Consider the following 22,381-nt stretch of genomic DNA (forward strand, 5'->3'; position numbering starts at 1 on the left):
GCAAAGGGCGTGTGCTCGCGATCGAAGTCAAATGCGAAAATTATTTATGTGTAGAGGGCGTTAGGCATAGCGTTTGGTATGTGAAGATAAGCTGTATGCATGTCAGTATTACTACTGTACACATCATTCAAGATACCTAATACCATTTTAAAATTAATATCCAACGGAATACTCGAAAGCGCTAAATCGATCTTACTTTTTCTGGCTAATTTTAGCTGGACCTCATGAGTTTGACAAGAAGGGATATCATTGGCAAACACCAAGAATAAGAGGAAAGTTGAGTTTAGTTTAGAATTTCCTGTTTCCTTTATTAGACCTACTCAATCAGCTTTTTCTTTGTATCAATAGACTAGATACGATACAAGCTGTACTTGGCGAGTTGAAAAACAGAGTAGACTTTAAAATACATTGTAGCCATTTAATTAGATGTTACCGGTAAAAAAGACCTACCATAGGCCTAATTATTCTATTTTAGTTTAATTATGGGTTTTGAATTGATAAATCAGCAGGTTAAAAAGATCAAAACCTACTTTAATTTAGAAAATATTTTCCGATTTAAACAAAATGCATCCAAATATTATATTCAATCAACTGCGAATTGAAATGGCAATCTGTCTAAAAAACGTAATATGATTGGACAAAAGTTTGTATAGGCCACGCCCATTTGAATCGTTTTTCTTTCAAGAGGTCAAGGTATAAGACATTTTAAAGTTTTGCGTATGGCAATCCTACATATCTAGGATGATACTCTTTGCCTGTATTGAATTATTTACATACAATATTAATACATTCGTGGTTTGTGATTGTTCGTAGAAATCTCTCGTATAAGTACGAACAAATTTATGAAATTCAGCGGTTATTCTTGTGGACAGTAAGGGGAACCGTTTTCGCCGCTCAGTGTATGCAGTTATCAATAGAAAAAAACGTTCAAAGTTTAGTTTAAATCTATATATACATTCCCCTCGAATAACGGAATTGCAATCGTTCCGGTATAATTTCAATTACAGCGATTGTCGTGGATATACCAATAACATTAATAGACAATCAATGTTTTGGCTATATTCCTTCGGATATTTCACTGTGTGTACCGTCTTAAGCTCTGTCTACACGATCAAACTAGTTTGACAAAAAAATGTTATGTGTCCAAATATGGTAGTGATATGACGTCATTGTGTCCATATATCACAATTCTTTAAATTTGATAATCGATTCTTCTAGTATTCATACAAACTTAATTAATATAATCAGAATTTAAAAATTGTAATTTATCCATTATGTTTTAATATAAACAATAATGTTTTTGGCCACATACGTCTTTTACATTGTGTACGATTAGCATAAGTGCTTTCTAATTTATAAATTACGTATTTGTAAGAAATATAAGGTAAATGAGTAGAATGTAATGTGTGCCAGAATATATTGTAATATTAATAATAACAATTATCATTATTGTTATTAACAATACTGTTTTGGTTATTGACTATTTAATTGTGCCCAACTTTAGAATGACTATTCTTTTAATTTATAAATCGATTCTTACTTATTTGTAAGAAAAATATTATAGACTGTATATTCTTTTTATCTAATTAGAATTGAATGTGTTCAGGAGGAATCGTAATATTAATAAATCTTGCTATTATCCTACGGCTATTTCATTCGAATTGGGATAACTGTCCTAATTTATAAAGCGATTCTTCTGTCTTGTCAATAGCATAGACTCTAAAGTCTGTATCTATTAATTAAGAAGTGGTGTGTATCAGAAATCGTGGTAATAATAATAATTTCGATTTGATATATCTTATACGGCTATTTCATTCGACTTGAGATTCAATAACTGTTCTGTAATATATGTCAGCGATTCCTCCATATTTGTGAAAGAAGTATATACTAACTAATGTAATGTGTGCAAATTGTAAAATTAATCATTAGTCTTAGTTAAGTCGAAGATGCTCTCCAGATGGAATGCCATCCTGAGATGAGTAGTAGTAATTTTGTTTATTTTATTTATTTCATTTATATGTAATTTACTTTCTATGGACAGAGTTTCCGAAATAAAAGATTGAATGAATGAATGAATGAATTACCATGGATTTAACAATAACATTATGTTATAACCAATGTTGTTTAGCTATCCTTATAGAGACCGATTTATGATGTTCTAGAGTTAAACAGCGATGTGTCTTATGTCGGAAATGCATCACAGCATTTGATCTAATAAAATGTAATGTGCCAGCAAAATGTGAATATCCATAGGTAATAATGACATTACTTTTAACCGTTGGTTTCGATTACATCTTACGGCTATTTCATTTAAATGAACTAGGAATTAGTATATTCTAACTTTAGTTTGACTATTTTGTATAATTGGATCTTGGATTTCCTAAAATTCGTCTTTTCTTTGCCACAAAGACGAACTTTACCACCTGGTCTAAAAGTGAATTGAATAACCAATCACTTCGGACAAGCCTCCATCGCGTCGCGAAGCGCACCGCAAGTCTGTATTTAATTCGTCTTTTTAGTGCAGTTTTTTTTTCAAATTATATGTATGAAACAGTCACCATATGCTAAAATATGTATCTTTAAGGGGTACCGTACTTTTTGGGGTTGAAGGAGGTTTGTTTGTATTGGGTTGCACTTTTATATGGATTCTTAGAACTTTTGCCATTGTTTCTATATAATTATTATTATTATTGGTTGTGATTATTGAGTTTAATACATTTTTTGATGCACCTTTTATAGATTATGACACAAAACACTAATTTTTATTTATTTTTACCATGGCCATATTGCCCTATCTTTATTTCCTTGTACAGCAGAACCTACTATTAAGAACATATTGAGAATATTTACACGGCTGTACGTTCAATACCTATTATTCTTTTATGGTTATTTTTGTAAAAGGATTTCAAACAAAAACAGGATTTACTTGGAAAACAATTTAAAGTAAATTGCATGGTAATGTGTTTACGTATATATAATGTTTTTGTATTTATTTTCAACCACTAGTTCTTCTCTGTTTCCTTGACTATATTTAGCGACATAACAATGGACTAATCACGTGTTATATTCGAATAACTCGAATCTGAGAGATGCCGATTTCAACCAACCCATAAAATAAGAAATGACGTCATTAAATTGTAACACATTCATTACATAGAAGATATGTATTCATATTCATCGACGCCAATTATTATTTTTTTCAGTACCGTGCTATTTATTGAACAAGTCCATATACATGACTGCAGTCGCGTGCTCAAGTTAGTGTTTACCGACCAACAGACCGACCGACATAGTGAGCTGTAGTGTCTCGTTGCACGCGACTAAAAAGCTATTTGGTTTTTATATACACGCTGACCCCCGTTGGCGTGCAGGTAGTCCCCAGTTTTGCCAATCGGCATAACATGTTATTAGTGCGAATAATATTTAGATCGTTATTTTTTACGCATGTCTATTCATCTACCTTTTGAGATTGTGAGTAAATTATGAATTTTAAAATTTTCGTTTTTATATTTCGTATACATGTTTGGATTTCTTTCAATTTAGGCCTATTCATAATATTACACTCCCCAAAATAGAAAGAGAGATCAGTGGTGGATACAGGATGAGATTAGGTACGCTAATGGAAATATATAAAAATTATACCAAAAATCACTGAAGAGAGGCATTAAATTCTATTCACAATGTAAATCGGGAAATGCCATATATTTATTTAGAGTTTAGATGTTTCCTGTTGCACTTTCAACAGCTTGTCTTTGAATAATTATTATGTAAATTGCACCGGATAATATGTATAGTTTATGCGTTAACAACACCCTTTTATAATAGGACTTCAACATACATTTGAACTCTTACTTCTTTCTATTCTATTTATTTTGAAAAAAAAAAACATCCATTTATAAAAACAAATGCATGTAATGTGTATATTAGTTCGGTCGTTACTCTTAATATAACTATTATTTACTCGCCCATTTTTCCTAGTAAAGGTCAATTAGGCGGTTTAGCTTAATATTCTAACAAAAATGTTATACTGTATATAAAAACATTCGATATACCTGAACCTGCCCCCTTTGTGGATCAGATGGGAGGATGTATTTCTACCGCTTGTCGAATTCTAAGAATCGGATGTCTCACTGAAACAACCGGGTTAAGAAATGGGAAAAGGAAGACTAATTTGATCATATCTCAGGCTCTGTCTACAATATCAAGCTTTAATCATCATGTCGAGCAAGTTTACTTGATTACTTACTTACTTGGATTTGAACCAGACACTTTGTTCATTTAAGTTATACTGTCATGGTCTCTTGCAAACAACTTTAGATTGGCATCAGTCAAATGGTGATTATGTGAACTCTAATGCATTCTATATAAATGATCTTTCATTACTGATGAACAATAACAATTCTAGTTAATCGACATACTACATTAGACATAGTAACCTAATGATAATTAAGCCTTTCATTTTCTCCCAGGCCTCGGTTTAATTAAAAATCTTAAAAAAAAAAAAATCTAATTAAAGACCACTTGTTTGCTTGTACACACTAGACGGAGATAGACCTTAGGTAAACTGACTCTAATTAGAGACATAAAATCATAAACACCATTATAACTCTTGTTCCAAGATTAATCTATATATTTATAATGTTTAGCAGAAATTTACATTTAATTATTTTGTATATCAGATAAGGTGTGTTTAATAATATTTCCTTAGTAAATTAATATTCTACAAAAAATATTCATGTTATATTTGAGCTCTTCTTTTCCTGCATAAAATTAGAAGCCATTTCATAGTGCATTGTTTTATCCTCCGACAAGAATTGAAAAGTTATGATTAATTTTACCATAGTATCTTGGACACCGTGATTGATTCAGATTCAGATTTTCCGATATATGCCAAAATTATTCTCGTTAACACTTTTTCAATTAAGTGATGTAGAATACAATTATCTTTCTTTCTTTTAATTCAATAAACAATGGCCTCCGGCCCATTTCACATAATAAAATCGATATTATTTTCGGAAATAAAGGTTTTTCTTTTTTCGTAAGCTGTTGCAAAGGACTTTCATTGAAGGGTTTCATTGTTTACAAACATAGTTTTAAACATGTAGGCCTATACATTTAAATCAGACATATATTTTTTCCTGTTTTTATAAAAAGTATAAAAAAGAAAATGTTTTTCATCTTCTAAACTTAATTGATCACAAAACATACATATTCTAGACTCTCGGTTAAAATTTAAATGTCGCACCTTTTCAACAGGTTATGACAAGATCTAAAGCGTGATATTAATGTTCTATACCTAAAACTTAAATCATAAACATAAAGTTCGTAAAAATTGCCGAACTTAATATTTTTATAAAAATTGAGACGTGTATTATTACTAATTTTTTTATTTGATTTCTGCAATGCAACATCCTTAGGCCTAATTCTTTGTGAAATATCTGTAATGGGTAAAATGTTTTCTATTCCACATTATAACCACAACCGAATTTATTTAGAACATGTTTTATTTCTAAATAAGTATTTCGTTTCAGCATGCAAATACTAACCGGAGAAGACGGACACTCTCATATTCCATAAGATAGATTTTAAGTAGCTCTTTTAAACTCTTATGTGGCAGGTCTTGCTTCTCACAACATACAGACATATAAACTGTTTTACAACTCACATAGTTACAAATACTAAATGAGTATAATACTCTTTCATATACGTAAATATGTTCCATGACAATTGTTATTATTATTACATATTCATTCACCATTCCTAATATAGAATACCATTTTCCAATTTTACATGAAACAGAGAGTCATACAGCATAATATTTTTTTCTAACTCGTGTATTCTTTTAGTGCGTAATATCAAGACATTCACTTAATCATTTAGCGAATATAACTCTTTTTAATTGTGTCCAGAAAATTCACATTGTTGTTGTACAAAAATAACTATCCTTCATGATTTTGAACTGCTGATCACACATGCATTAACTTGTCGGTTATAGGCTACTGTAATTGATTCCGATCATTCTAGTGCGTGTAAACTATAAATTATAAATTGTCAATTTATGGATTTGTTTCCACAGAGTAGACGAGACATATTTATTTAGAATTTATGCAAAATAAACGACGATCATGACGTAGGACGACAAAAATGGTTTATTTATTTAGAAGTAAAGTATCTTGTTGAACTTTTAACAGATTGTCCTCAAATACTTCGCACTAAAATGGAAATGGCACCAGATTTTTATTGCTTTTAAATGGGATGGTTTCAACAAAACAATACCATTATTAATAAAGTCATTTCGAATACGTAAGACGTACAGCAATGCATTTCGGATGTGGGGGTGTGTATGTTGGATATAAACAGTTTATATAGCCTAGGTCATTTCTTTATAACTAATGGTTTGAAAACTGATACATAGTGTGGAAACTGAAAGACATAGGTCTGCTCACACTAGCTTTCAAATATTATAATTAGTTGCTTGCCTTAAATAGTTATGGACATAAAGTTATACTGCAATAAATAATTAATCAATAACAAATGAGAGGAATGTATTTATTCACATATACACTTTTATTTAAAATACATAAATAGGCATACTTTCTAGCAATTAATATAATATTAACAATACTGTATAGATATATGCTATACTAGAGAAGGTATGATGATCCTTTATAGAGAACCTTTCAAAATGTAAATAAAACGAATCTCATTCTTCTCGGCTGTACAATAATTAATCCCATTAGCAATTGTCGATGCATAACCTAAATTATCAACGAAGATTTCCTTTAATACTGACGCAATAATGCTATTGTAAACGGTTTAAAATCACATAATGTAATGAATAGGACACTGACTGCAGAAACAACGTATGTAGTCCGTAAACGTATGTAGGCCTACTTATAAATACAATAAACAATCATCAATATAATTAATTTCAATTGGTCAGAGATGTTTGCACTCGTCTGGCGTATTTCACAATAGGCCTACTTGAGAAACATTCTTGTGAGTGGGATGGGACTCTATACCAATTGACTAACTTAGCTCCCTGCCGCAAAAAAAAACTTCGATGAAGTTATTCAATTATCATCTTAAAGAATGTATCGATTATCTATTAAATAATGCGATTTGTTTGTTAAATAATGCATTTTAAATTAAAAATTATTTATAAATCCCAACTTTATAGCGACATCCTTTAAAATTAGGTCCTATTTCAAGTCATGGGCATATAAACCCATTGTTTTAGAGCTATGATTTATCTACACTCAAACTGCTATACAACTTTTTTTGGTGCTCATAAGTCTTGCGATTACAAACAATTGAAATATTGAAGAAACCTTTACTTTTCTTCAGATAAGCTTCCAGTTTGCACGCTTGAGTGACAAAGTTTGTGAAAAGCTTGTGCAAAACGTTTATATCGACAAACATATATCAACGGATTAATTGCCATGCTGGATCCTGTACAAATTTCTGCAATCCATTCTAACCAAAATAATTCACTTCTTGGAATCTTTATGGAAAGTATTATACGTATAACGTTGGGTAAATAGTACATCATAAAAAATCCAACGACGATTAATGCCGTTTTGGCGCCTTTAAACGTCCTTTTGAATTGAGATTTTTCGACACTTGTTCTAAGTTTACGATGGTGTTTTCTTGCTTCTATGAAAATGCACGTGTACATGAAAATCATCATTATAATGCCGAGAGATACCGCGACAATGATTGCGATTGTACCTATTGTTTTTGACGTTTGAAAGCAAAAAAATGTATTCAAATCTCGGCGTTTAATTTCAGGAAAGAGGTATAATACACCAAACACACATCCAAATATCCAAGAAAGGGCAATGTAAATACGTATTCTAGTCCGTGTTAATATTTTGTGATAATGCAAAGGCTTTGTAATAGCTATATAACGATCGGTAGTTATAATAAGAAGATGTGTGTACGACGTAGCAAAAAATATTTTACCTGGAATGTATTGCAATTCACAATCGTCAACTACCAAACGCATTGATTGCCGAGTTATATTGCCCCATATGCTCAAAGGAAGACCGATGAGTCCCGACAAAAGGTCTACAAACGCTAAGCTGGCGAGTAACGTGAACTGTAGTTCATGAAGACTTGGTGTTCTCCGTATTACGACAAGTACGAATGTATTTCCAACGATGATTATAATATCCATTGGTATATATACAGCTAGTACAAATATTAAAACTGTCTTGTTGTATCCAAACGAACTATTAGGATAGGATTCCATGCCTGCTGGGGATATTACTCACTGGGGAAGAATGGATGAGATATTTATATAGGCCGTTGGTCTGGGCAGCAGTCTGGCAAATCCGTTTTAAGTATAAACTCAATAAACTGTGCAAATAGAATATCGAATCATCTTTCTCTGTAGGCCTGCCTTCAGTTTTCCCTTCACCAACAATACCGTAAATGCCTTAGATAGAGCAATGTTTACCCGACAGTTTGTAATGTAAGGTGATACAATACTGGTACATTAACGCTCAAAAGTGAAACTTCTCAAAAGGCTATTTCGCAGCAATCAACACCATATAAGTAGTCTACAATTATTTAGAATGCACACTTTTACATAAGTTCCTTATGTAAGTATACTAGGATTATCTTATAGTTCACATGCTATGTCTGTGTCGTCGTCTTACACACCTACTCATTTATGTATCATTCACTTCGTTCTCTTCACTCATGTCGTCTGCTAGCTTGCTTTCGATGACTGTGATTGGTTAATAACCGAAACCACAACGCTTAGAATACTTTTTAACTGTTTCCTGTTATGAGACCATATATTAATAATAACCAACATGCACTATTACACAATAAAAGACGTCGGATCACCGGTGTAAGGCATTGCTACAAAGGTGCGGCTGATTATTGTTTATTAAAAAAGACCAGATAAAAAATACTTCTGAAATGAATATTCGGGTATTTCCCGGAAATCCACCCATCACAAGTTCAAGTTCAACATTTCCACGGAGTCGCCCAGCTAAACACATGGTTCTTTTTTTTCATTTTTCATGTTTTTGAGGGACAATACATCTTTAGAATGACAGTCATCGAATAATAACCAACGGGCGCGGAACTTCTTTGATATGGGCTCATGAGAAGAACGCCGTTCATTATGTCCAAGTTTCGAAGTAGGCCTAAATCGATTTCCAATTATTGGTTATTAATCTGAAGCTTCTCAAACAATTTGGTGCAGTTCTAGGTAAACTTACCGTACACAACCGGAGACATGATAGCTTTATACAATTATGGGAGTTGTATCACCCACTAACGTAACAAAACCACCAATCCAACATTAACCACTACCGTAACAAAATCAAGAACTAACGTAACATTAACCACTAACGTAACAACATCAACCACTAATGTAACATTAACCACTAACGTAACAAAATCAACCACTAATGTAACATCAACCACTAACGTAACAAAATCAACCACTAACGTAACATTAACCACTAACGTAACAAAATCAACCACTAATGTAACATTAACCACTAACGTAACAAAATCAACCACTAATGTAGCGACGCAACGCAAGGACGTAACGCAACGCATTACGTTCTAGTGGGAACCAAGCTTAAAGCTTGGTTCCCACTAGAACGTAACGCAAGGACGTAAACGCAACGCAAGCGCTTTAACCAATGACAAGCGAAGTTATATACAGTTATCAATCACAAGCGAATAAGCCATCGCTTGTGATTGGTCAATTCACTTGCGTTGCGTTACGCCCTTGTGTTGCGTCACTAGTGGGAACCACACTTTACGTAACCACGCACTTCAATAATATTACAGGTAACAAAAAGTAGCAACAGTATAAAATGTTAACAAAATCTATTTGTCATAAAAGTTGCATGTTGCATGTGTATGCATATCCAACCATACTTAAATAATGTAACTATGGTCATAACCTTTTGTAATAAACTAAATACATTAAGTCCAGAGAAGTTAAAAAAAACCAGAAATATGGACGGACAGTGAAACAGATAAGCATAGGATGAAACTAGGTTCAATAAAGTTGAGGACATAAATCCAACTTTCATGTGGAAAAAGTAAAGACTACTCTATATGTCCTACAATATTGTTAAAGAATGAGAATGCTAATTCAACAAAGTCGAAAATGGATGGACAAACCGACAGACAGACAAAAGTCGACAGGAAAAAATTGAAAATTCAGTAAGATTTAGTACCATTCGTCCAATAGAAAAAAAAAATAGACAAACACACACACACATGATTCAAGAAAGGAAAAGATTCCAACGACTTTTTTTCCAAAAATATCTCAACATTTTCTACTTTTGTTACGTTAGTGGTTAAATTTGAACGGTAGTGGTGCAGATGGGTCGCGACAACGTAGTTACGAGAAATAAAGTGGTGCAGTTATTGTGAACTGTTTGAGAAATTATCTCACTATAAACATGTTTAGAGAAAAAAAAGGTATATAGCCCCCTCTAAATATTTTTGAAACATCTAATTTTGTATAGGGCTATATTAAATCAACAATTAGGATTAATATATTGATTATTCAAATATACAATATAGGCGGGTATATATATAAAATAGATTGTTCTTAAATATACATAGACCCAATACACTTTCTTATATTCTTGGCGTTAATTTATATTCTGATTTTTTTTTTACATGAACCCCCGATAAATAATAGAATCATCTAACTTGAAATCTGTTCAATCAAAGTACAACAGTCTATGTTCGCGCGGCCACTTGTGTGTTGTTATCAAAACCAAAACAAACCAAGGATGGAAAACGTGTGTAAGAAGTGGATTTAAAATTGCTGTACGTCTTTCTTTTTTTTGTTGATATTTAAATAATTTTCTTACATGGGAGATATGTGCCTATAAAAACGTAAGTACACGATAATAAATATGAGACTGATTTGACAAAGTACGGTACTATTTGAATACAGTAATCCCCAGCTTAAAATATATTGTTTTGATTATTGGTGGGTGTGTGAAGAGAAGTACGGGAACAAAATCTCAATCTACACATGCGTTACAACCAGCCAGTCAAACAATTGGGTACCATCATGTTAAACTTACAAATACAAATATCGCAAAAATGAGGTTGTATGCGTCGTACAATACTGCAAAGCATACTCTGTACAGTAGATCTGAACATTTATAGAAATATTTCAATCAAATGTTTGCAGCCTGGGGTATACAATACATATTTAAAATAATAAAAATACATAATGCACTTTTGTATGAACAACAATTGTATGACTCACTACGACCCCTGGGAGAGGTGCATCATGGATGTGTCATTTACAAATTACTGGCACAAGGGTGCATCAAAAAACCCAATGATGTCACATCAATGAACAATGTCCATCACTTTACCACCCACCATTTGAACAACATGGTCACAAGGGGTCAAAATGGGTGCGTCATGCTCACCTAAAGGTAAGTCAGTTTTGACACAGACGGACAAATAACGCACCTCTCCCGTGGGTCTTATGGTGGGTCATACAATAGACAAATGCATGTTGATTTCTTCCTCAAAAACCTTTCTTTTTCAGCTTAGACCTGGCTTCCATATTTTTGGTTGAGTGAGCATATTCTACAATACTATTATAAAATAGGATCTTGCACATTGCCCCTGCAGCCTGCATTAACTCATTTTAATTAGAATGATTTCAAATACAGGTGGTGAAAAAATGGCCTGTCTCAAAGGATTTTTTTTGTCTTCCTTGGATTCGATCCACTTTTATTTATTGCAATTCTATCTTATAAATATGTACTAAATGATAATTGCGTATAAAGCACATTGTTTTTCTCATTTGAGAGACAATGTTAAAAGTACAAAATATACATAATGAGATGATTGATTTCAACGATGAAACACATTTTTGCCTTCATTTACAATTTTAAAGAAAAGGTTCATCATCAACATATATAAATAAATAAAACAAGGCAATAAAAAGACGATAAACAGGTTAAAATCATACTTTTTTAAAAACTTGTTCAGGTAGAGAGGCTATGAACTAATTTTATATTTGCATGGCATTTTTAGTATTTCATTGTTTTATATATAAAATAATTTACAAAGAATTAAATCCCTTAATTAAAATGTTAATAGGGATGTCGCAAATTGGGATTGCTACAGTATAGTAGTGTTAAACCATTATTTCTCTGTGTTCATTCAAAGAATGTGCCCCTTAATTAGTTTGGTGTTCTTTGAATAGTAATTTATTTTTAGTGCTATAGTAAGTGTAACAAAATTATAGATAAATTATAGATTAAAAGTATAAAATTATTTGGAGATAATTCCACAGCATCGCCTCAGCAAACAGCTTCAAGCCAGGATTAAATTGGTTTCTTTTTCTGTGCATTTTTCACTATACTGTGAATCAACGGCAGGTGCACTTTGTAATTTACACCTTTCTTTATATTAGGAACCAGTACATTTATCCACAGGCCTGTTCTTATTTTTAGATGAATTTAGCCTAAATCATCATCATCATACATTATTTTCTACAATTTGATGTACTTTTCAAATGGTATTGGTTGAAAGCTTGTTGTCCTTTGAGCTGAATGAACACCTTTAATGCCTTATTGGAGTGAGTAGTCTAGAGGTTACGATAGTGGAACTATAATCCATAGCCATAATATCGGCAAGGGTTAGAGTCTCACTCGCTCCATGGTTCTGTCGGTAGAACAAATCTGCTCTAGAATATAAAACAATTCTCGTTCGCACTTTAAAGAACATAGTTACATCTTGAGTTATCCTGTTGTACTACTGTAGTGTACACACAGCCACTGTGTTGTGGACAGATGAGAGAAGACCTGAATAACCTGATGCATGTACAATAGTTGAAAGTGTGGAGGACCTGTGTATGTCAGCTTACAGTATGCTGCTTCCAGTACTCGTTGAACATAGTTCAATAAAAATAAAGCATAATTTGAACTGATTGTAAATAGCAGTGTATGTTTTTGTTCATCTGTTATTACTACAGTACCGTAAAAATAACTAGCTTTAAATAAGCATTTATCTCGTAATACAAGGTTACAAGATTATTGTGAGATACGAGTCTTGCACATACATAGATCAGTGAGTATCCGATTGCCGCAGTCAGCGTTAATTTTTGCATCCTAGCGGTCGAAAACTATTAACATGTATCTTATACACATCTCTTCCATTTCAAACCTTACCCCTCACCATGTCTTCCCACCTCCCACTCTCTAAAATCAAGAAAATTGTATTTCATTTACATTGCAACTTTCCACCCCCTCTTTGTTAGTTTAATAGGCCTATACTAACACTGAAAATTAACAAAACAACTCTTGCGATACTTTTTAATAACAAATTATAATGAAACATGGCATTTAAATCACTTTAATCATTGTAATTACTTATGTTGCCAAGTAATTGCAATTAAACATGTTTTATAAAACTGCCTGCTGTGTAAAAGGGCAATGAACTTCACATCATATAAAATAGTAATGATTTAATGCTCTAATATTGTGAAGTAAAGCAGTATCTCTAGAGGCTATTATTTAAATATATTGCCCCACAGAACTTTAAAGTTTATGTCTAACTCAAACCATTTTTAAGTTAAATAATGTTTATCCAAGCAGTAATCTAAAGTTGTTGATGATGTCATATCAGTACCATATTTGGGCATATCATTACCATATTTGGGCACATCACACTTGTTTTGAATATAAATGCCAATGATTTTACTTATAAAAAGATAAAATAACAATGAATTTAACAACAAATCAATTGTCTGACAGACAATTTGAAAATTTTGCTTTAAATTACATTTTTTTAGGTAAATATTTGTTTGAATCAAACTTTTGAATAACTATTATGTGACATTAAAATGGCTTTTAAAAAAACAAAAAAGTTGCAGGGAGGCAATATATCTTTAAATATGTTAATTCATAATTTTATTTACATAGGTTGCAAGCCTGATTTGATACTGCAATATGGCATCTTCACATGCAGAGAATGGCCTTCGATCCCCTGAACAAGAGGCTCAAGAAGCCGAAAAGTTTCGAAGAGTAATTAAATCAAGATCAGGTATATTTATAGTATTTTATTATTTATTTCTTGTGTCCAATGTTTGAACCAGGTTTTGTTTGATTGTGGTGCTTATTGATCGTTAGTTTTCAACAGTTTCGATTACAGGACTTGATCATCTATTCCAGTGGTCCAGTGTTCGATTACGTACATGCTGACCAATGACCAGTAATATCTCTGACAGGCCTTTAAAATCTTCCAGTAACTGACCTGTTATGATTTACAAAAATCTTTAAAACTGGGTTTGCTTTTTAAACCATTATTGGCCAGAGTAAAATTGAATTCCTTATAACCTTAAGGATCACCCATGGCTATTTGCGTAAGAAATCTGTTTTTTAATTCCAAATAATTGAATAACAAGTAATAAAATACTGTACTAAATAAATATATAACCTGTAAAGTCAGAGAAATCAAATTCAGATAATTCGGATTTATTAATACCTTACTAGACTTTCTTCGCTTACAAAAAATAAAAGTAACAATTAATTTAATTCCTTTTGAAAAATTGTAGGTGATATTTTAATAGATAAAAGATAATTAGCACACACAAATCTTAGATTGTCCAACGCAACATGCAAAGTGTACGTTGTGTTGAATTTTGTCTGTCAAGTGTCAGTAATAGATAGTGTAGCACAACACTACAGAAACGTGATTGGAAAACCCTATTTCTTCAATCACATAAAGTAACTGTTACCCAACATTGTTGTTTTGTTCAGTGGCCTTTGCATTCAATAAAGAAAGTATACCAATTAACAAAATTCCCTATACCACCTGAACAGTTTATAATAGCATGGATTTCCACAAGAATGATTTGATTGCATAGCCAATGATAGCAAATATCAAACCCCTCATTATGAAAACAATTCCCACTGTACCTGTCCCTGAGAATACCTGTAGATGTAGAGAAACAATAGAATAGTCATCCTGACAGAAGCATATAAAAGAAATTAGCTCTTTGTTTATTTTTTCCTGCTGAATTTACCTGTGCACTGCTGTTATTTAAATTCAATCTAAACTTGATATAGGGAACAGTATTATGTGACGAAGGCACATGTGCTCTATATTATGTTACTGTAGTGTAGGCCTACTGTACATGAACTAATATTATTACATCATGTACCTATATTAATACTATAATACAGTGTGTAGTATGCACAAATTGAGCGGTACAAATTTTGGTTGCCATACCAATAAAATTCTCTTCAACTTTGAACATCACATGAATTTTATGTTTCTTATTATCAATATACAATATTTGCTGACATTTTGTAGGCCTTATCACATGCCACAAACAAATTTCATATTTGTTCCAGTGATACAACTAATTAACCCTAAACACGTACCCCGAAGTGGGTTAATCATACTCGTAGACAGAGTTGGGGAGGGCTGAGGTTTAGTGGTTTTTAACTACTCTGCTTGAGTATAACATACTCTGATCAACATCAATACCAGAGTACAGCACTACAGTATACATTATTGTTTACCATATTGTTTATTGATCGATTATGTCTGAGAATATCTATTGCGGAAATTGTTAATTATATGCAATGTATTTCAATATCACGTAACAATCAATATATGTAATTTGAGATTCTTTCTTTTTCATAGTATTGACTTAAATTTTAGAGAGGTACATTATATTGGTTCGCAAAATAATTTGCTCAAACAAATAGCAAAAAAATAAAATAAAACACTAGAAACACAATTTTTTGTTTAATTGATCATAATCTTCATCCCCTTATCCCTTTACCTTCCTTTTCCCTCATCCTCTTTCCCTTCTCCTTCATCCATCCTCCTTCTCCCTCATTATCCTTCCCTTCTTCCTCATTATCCTTCCCTTCTTCCTGATCCTCCTTCCCTCTCCTTCATCCATCCTCCTTCTCCATCACCCTCCCCATTCTCCCTCATTATCTTTCTCTTCTCCCTCATCCTCCTTCTCCTCTTCTCCCTCATCCTTAACTTGGATCCTAAATTTAATTTTTAGATCCATGGGTGGGCCACCAAATTCTTTACTGTTTGTAAAATGCATTTTTGAACACCAGACATTTTAGAAAATGGTAATATTAGAGGCTTTAAAATAGACTATAGCTCTGTCTACACTATCAAACTAGTTTGAAAAAAAATTGTGATGTGCCTAAACATTGTAGTGATATGACATCATCATGTCCATATATGGGCACATCACATTTTGTTGTCACACACAGTTATGATAATGTAGACAGAGCTTAAGAGAGGTGGATGGCAGGCATTTAGGCTCCCTGACTTTGCCTTTAGCTAAATTATACATTGTTATTTAATGTAAACAGATTGTATTAATGACTGATGTGACTTTCATTACTCCATATGGAGTGTGTCATTTTAAAATTGACCTTTCTGTGTTTTTAATACACAAATTATAATGTTGTTTTTTATGAACTATGTTGAGAAGCATGATGTAGTATTAAAATGTTACAAATTGTAAATGTATGGGAGATATTATTAATATAGAAATTATTTTTGTCTACTTTGAAGTATTTCAGATTCTTGCAAAATGAAATGACCAAAGAGTTTTATGGATTGGGACTGTCCACTCCGTAACTCATTATGAATAGTTAGAAGTATGCATAATGGTTTTATCTTAACATTGTATGTTGTCATTAACTTATAAAACCTCTATTGAGGGGACACCTTCAAGATCCAACAAAGTGTCCAGGGATTGTTTGCAATGTTAAAACATATAAATTTGCTCTGTTTCACAAGAAAGTGTCCCCTGAACATTGTAAGGAGGAGTTCTACTGTGTTCTTAACTTTCGTATGTGTGTGATTGGATACAACTGATGTCATTTATTATTATTTCAATTTGATTTTAGTAAATTCTAGATTGGAAACCATCTTTTACAACAAACAAAATATTATCAAACAATAAATATATGAATGTAAACATTTTCTTGCAACTTATAGTATACTAGATTTGAAAGTAAAGAATGCTTTCATCAAACAGAATAAAAATGAGTTTATTATCATAATTTTTTCAAAAATGATTCTGCAAATTCTGACCTTTTAACAAATATGTAGGTGATTAATTAACATCATATTTCTGAGTTTAATTTTGGTATTTTGGTATTAATTTACCAGGTCACCAAGCTTGAAATGTCCCAATTTAGAAAGAATGCGTTTAATAGATCTGGATGTTTTGCAACTGAAGAACTCATGGCATATGGTCCAAGCTATTTGAGTAGGAAATAATTAGGCTGCACCTTTGGCTATGACAGCCAGCACAAAAAATGTAAACGTGGGTTTTGATTAGGCACATATATTAGTATTTTATATTAATAATAATAATTATTGAATTTCAATGAAAAATAAGATACTTTAAATGATACACATATTTTATTTATTAAACTTTATCACTGCACATAAAAACATAACAAAAAGGCAGCGAAAAGAAAGTGAATGTGAGTACAGTGATGAGTATAATCTCATTATAAATCTACCACCCCTTATTTTGACTTTGGTCAATTCCATTTTCCTTTGGCTATTTAACCCTGAAGATGCAAGCCCGTATCCAGGATTGTTTACAGAGGTTCTTTTTTCCTCAAAAAGGGGCAAGTACAAGTGAAGAAACTGAACCAAAAATAAATTTAGGCCTAGTAGTAGAAAGTAGAAAGTAATTTGTCTACTGGCTACTGTAGCTAAATTGGAAAAAATGGCCATGAGAAAGGCCTATTTACTAACTGTAGCACCGTCGCTGATGGTTTAAAAGGGCACTTCAGGACAAGGTGGGTTCTTTAGAACCCTACAAATCCTCCCATCCTCCTGGCTATGGGCTTGATATGCCTCCCTGGCTAAACCATATAGTTAAAACTTTGCTTAATTTATGAATAAGAAGAAGTAGGTAACAATATGAAAGATAGACTACATGAATGTGTGTAATTTTTTAGATGTTGAAAGGACACCTTCAGACCGGACAATGTTTATCCTAACATACATGGAATACAAGAAACTTGTCTTTATAAAAATACAAAGAAATACAGTATTGGCAATTCTGATAGTAATAACAAAAAGATACATACATACGTACCTAACTAAAAATATTCACAAATGCAGTCAGTTGATGCTAAAAACATCAATATTATTATTAATATTATTAATGTATGAACTGCAATAAATTTATTGATTCATTTCTTTAAGACAACATTGCACTTACAAATGGAATGTCGATAAAATTTGATAAATGGTTGTTAAGTATTATATGTTGTGAATAATTATTTGATTCATCCGACATCCCTTTAAAAGAGAGAGAAAATAAAAGGGTCAAAGTTTAGTTACATACTCAAAGATGTATATTGTTTTGATACTCATAATATAATAAGCATAAAAAACAACAATAAATGAGATTTTTAATTTGTTTATTGTATTAATTTTAATAATAATTTATTTAAATAAAATCTCTTTAATGTAAAGATTTCATAACAAATAAAGATAAATGAAATCAAACTTTGAATTATCCCATTTTGTAGTTTTTAGAAATTAATCACTTTTGGCAAAAAAAAAGGATAAATAATGAATTCGCTAATAAAAAATAAATTAACCTAAAACTCATTGACTTCCAGGCAATGGGCAGCCAGTTTATTTCTTTAAATTACAGTTTTATCAGGTAAATTATTTTTTTTTTCGATCCACTTTTTGTCAAACTGAAAACAAATATTTTACATTAAAAAGGAAAAAGAATTAGAAACAATTATTTTCAATTATAAATCTATATCTTTAATTCTGATTGAATTCAATTTTCAGAGTAAAAACCCAATGAATTTTTAACTTTAATTACGTCGCTTAAAGATTCAAGATTCAAGAAATTTTATTTGTCCATTAAAATAGAAATTCACTTTGCTTGGTAGATTAAAACAACAATATTGCAACAATTTAAAAACGTGCAGTATTATAACAGGTTAAAAATACTGTTAAAAATGTAAAACTATTAAAAATTGAAACTTTTGACCATGTACTGTATCTAGACTAAACTATAACAAAAACATTTCTACATCTTTTTCATTTGTCATTACCAGACTAATGTTACATAGAATGTTATATATGAACAATAAACTTCAGAAAACACTATAAGTTATGTGTAATATTCTTAGGAGAATTAAGTTAAAGATATTTGAAGAGTCCCTTAGGATGACTTTGCTGTGGGAGGTATGGATACATTGAAATGATTATTTAACAACAGTCATCTCATAAACAATACAACATAATGAATTTGGATATAAATTCATTGCTGTTACTAAAATAATGCTGTTTGATTGATCACATATTATACAGTTCCTGCTACTTTTTGCCTAGTGTTGCCTTGGACTGTTGCTAACAAATACAGTGGGGAAATCATCCTCATGGTCTGTTTCTGTGCAGAATAATCCATTATTTTAAAAAAATGTATTTTTTAGGCCAACCACATTTTTTGCTCCAAAATAGACTGTTTAATTTTGTGGTTGGTCGTTCATAATAATGTTAACATTACCTAAAATGCAATGCGATCCGGTGGTCAAACGTGCAAGATACTACAGCTATCAATAATAACTGTTATTTTGTGTTGCAGCCAAAAATTTAAAACAGCGATAACCAGTTAAATTGCGTTATAAGACCAAATCAACTATGTTTTTAACTATTATTTTCAGGCTGCCATTTAACCAGTTATTAAAATTATGTCCTGTTTCTACTGCTAAGAATTTAGGATTAGAAACAGGACTTCAGAGGTCACTGCCAAAATGGTTCTTTCAAGCAGACACCATTTGGAACTCGATACATCATTTCTGACTTACAATTAAAATACTAAATTCATTGTTTAATTCGTTTTAGATTCGACAATTTCATTATGTTATTCACAGCTGTTGCTTTCGGTTTAGTCTTTATCAATGTCATTGTTGTTACTGTATGTCATTAATGTCATGTTCCAAAGAGTAGAATATGCTTTGAATTGTCTTTGCTATGTAAGGGTCTCTTGTGATCAGCTTCGGCTGGATGAACCTCCCTCATTAAAGATCACAGTTGAAGTAAAATCAATTTTATCAGGTCAGAGTTAATATAAAAATCTATACTGGAAGGTAGTTTATAATTTAATTGCAGGCCTAACTCTCGAAAGGAGGAGCATGTTCCCCTAGCTTTACCTCCTGTATCCACCCATATCCTATCTACTGTAATGTCATAGTTCCCAACCCTCAGTATATGGCATCATCTACCTTTATGCCATTATGTTTCTTTGCATTCACGTTCCATCCAACATTCCATTTCCAAAATTCACAAACATCAATGTGTTTTAAGAGTAATATTGGTATTTAAAGAGTTATATATTCCCTTAATTTTAAAGTACCGTACATGTATATCTACAGATCTGGCCCTCACGGGAAGCTAATTGAGTGAGTTACCAGAAAAGGGATAGGTTTGATACAATATAACAATGTTGGGAAGTATTTGGTTTATAATATAACATGTTGGATAGAATTTATTTTGTCTTTAGTAGTACAGTACAAAGACATGTGAATAATGATGGGAACTTGTTGTAATCATTAACCAGTGTTCTGTAATAAGTACAATACAGTTACAGTACTGAATTCATGTTTACCTAAACGGTATACTGCTATATTTCTGTCATTATTGTTAATATTTACCAACGAGTCCCTATGACCTACATTTACTCAAAACAGGTTTGTATACATAGCAGAAAGGTCAAGTATGATAGCAAATAGATCTAGGAATATAGATGTTTAATCAGATACTATTGATGAGCTTTATCCACTCAGAATTATCAAATTTGTATGAATGATAATGTCCTTTGAAGTTGGTGCCATCATCAATAATATGTTGATGATGGCACCACTCCAAGGAAAGACATGATCATTGGGTGGAAAGTTTCTCCCTAAGTTTGTTTTCTATATTCCCTTTGAAAAATCATATTTCTCAGTTAAGCAGTTTTTTTTTCTGCAAATAAAGGCATGTACAAAAAAAAATCATATTTAGGCCTACTACTATTAGTATATGACTTACCTTACCTTATCACATTGAAACAACGATTCTGGCCAGATCACCGAAGTTAAACAACGTTGGGCCCGGTTAGAGCTTGGATGAGAGATCATCTGGGAATACCGGGTGCTGTATATGGAGCTGGGGTCCCATTAGGCATTTGAAATCAGCACTGCTGACTCTTATGGCAGCCCCCGCATCTAGTATCTGCCTCAGACGTATTGGTTTATGCCTCTCCTCTGGTGAAGGTGGGCACTGGACAAGAGAAGCTCTTGTCAATGTTGAGACCAGCCAAAGGTGCTTAAACAGTCCTAGCTTTAGTCATCATTCAGATGAATGTAAGACTAATTGACATTGCCATACAGGTATATAATAAGTATATGAATGATAAGTTGAAAATAATTTGCCTGCTGGCTACGTACAGTAGGATTAGGCAAAAAATTGGTTATAAGTTTTAAGCCTATGAACTTTCACTGCTAGTCTCTAGTTTGAAAAGGCCACTTCAAGATAAAGTGGGTTCTTTCGAACCTTATGGACCTCCCTCCTGGCTATGGGCTTGTCACTGATCTATAATTCAGCCTGTAATGCCTTAACATAAAAACATTTACATGCACCGTGAATTATATAATATAAATGTCTATGTCAACTTTTTTTTAAATAAACTTAGGCGAAGAGTAAACACTTGAGGATATTAAAAGGTTCTTTCAAATGCTTCCGTCAATAAAGAGTATTTTGCCCAAATACAGATTTATTAATTACAGTATTGTCGTGAATATGAATTACTGAAATCTACAAGAGATAGGGAATGAAACAATTGATGCCCTACAGTACACTCTGTCAGAAGATTTTGATTTGATAACATTGTAATGTCATGTTGCATACTAAAAATACTTTTATTATTCAACGATTACGTTGCTATGGTTTTAGGAATAATAAAATGATCATTCGAAACAACGCATATTGAGATAATACATATTGATTGTAATATGTATGCATTGTATTGTTAAAATATCATTTGTAGTTTTAATATTGCTGAATTGCTTGATATCGCAATTACCGTCAAAGACTCGTAAAAGATTTCAGTGCGCCACTTTTTTCATTTATTGTTTATTTTATGAATGTAGCTATTTTTGTTATACTTTTTATATCAATTACCGACTGAGTGCCAAAGATCTAAAAGTTAAGCAACTGATGAAAAGATCATATGATTTAGGCCTACAGTACTAAGTATATGAATGGTAAAGTTGAAAATAATTTGCCTGTTAGCTACGTACAGTAGGATTGGGCAAAACAATTGTTATAATGAAAATTTGTGTGT

The 22,381-nt window shown here is 32.0% G+C and overlaps 2 protein-coding genes across 5 annotated transcripts in view; one reads left to right on the forward strand and one right to left on the reverse strand.

Annotated features, from left to right (window-relative positions):
* Window positions 1–6,596: 6,596 nt before the first annotated feature.
* LOC140054400 (beta-1 adrenergic receptor-like) lies at window positions 6,597–8,657 on the reverse strand. The gene has a single exon (XM_072099379.1). The coding sequence runs from the start codon at window positions 8,252–8,254 to the stop codon at window positions 7,334–7,336; it is 921 nt and encodes a 306-aa protein (XP_071955480.1). The 5' UTR covers window positions 8,255–8,657; the 3' UTR covers window positions 6,597–7,333.
* Window positions 8,658–10,747: 2,090 nt separating this feature from the next.
* The window catches only part of LOC140055621 (dystrophin-like), a 208,816-nt gene continuing 197,182 nt past the window's right edge, over window positions 10,748–22,381 (forward strand). For 3 of the 4 annotated variants that reach the window (XM_072100959.1, XM_072100961.1, XM_072100964.1), the window contains exons 1-2: window positions 10,749–10,818; window positions 13,947–14,067. In XM_072100959.1, the coding sequence (XP_071957060.1) occupies window positions 13,974–14,067 (94 nt within the window). In that variant the 5' untranslated portion in view covers window positions 10,749–10,818; window positions 13,947–13,973. Of the gene's footprint in view, window positions 10,888–13,946; window positions 14,068–22,381 lie in introns of all 4 variants that reach the window. The other variant, XM_072100960.1, reaches the window with a different exon arrangement.

The sequence above is a fragment of the Antedon mediterranea genome, chromosome 7 (assembly GCF_964355755.1).
Source record: "Antedon mediterranea chromosome 7, ecAntMedi1.1, whole genome shotgun sequence".
Lineage (NCBI taxonomy): Eukaryota > Metazoa > Echinodermata > Crinoidea > Comatulida > Antedonidae > Antedon > Antedon mediterranea.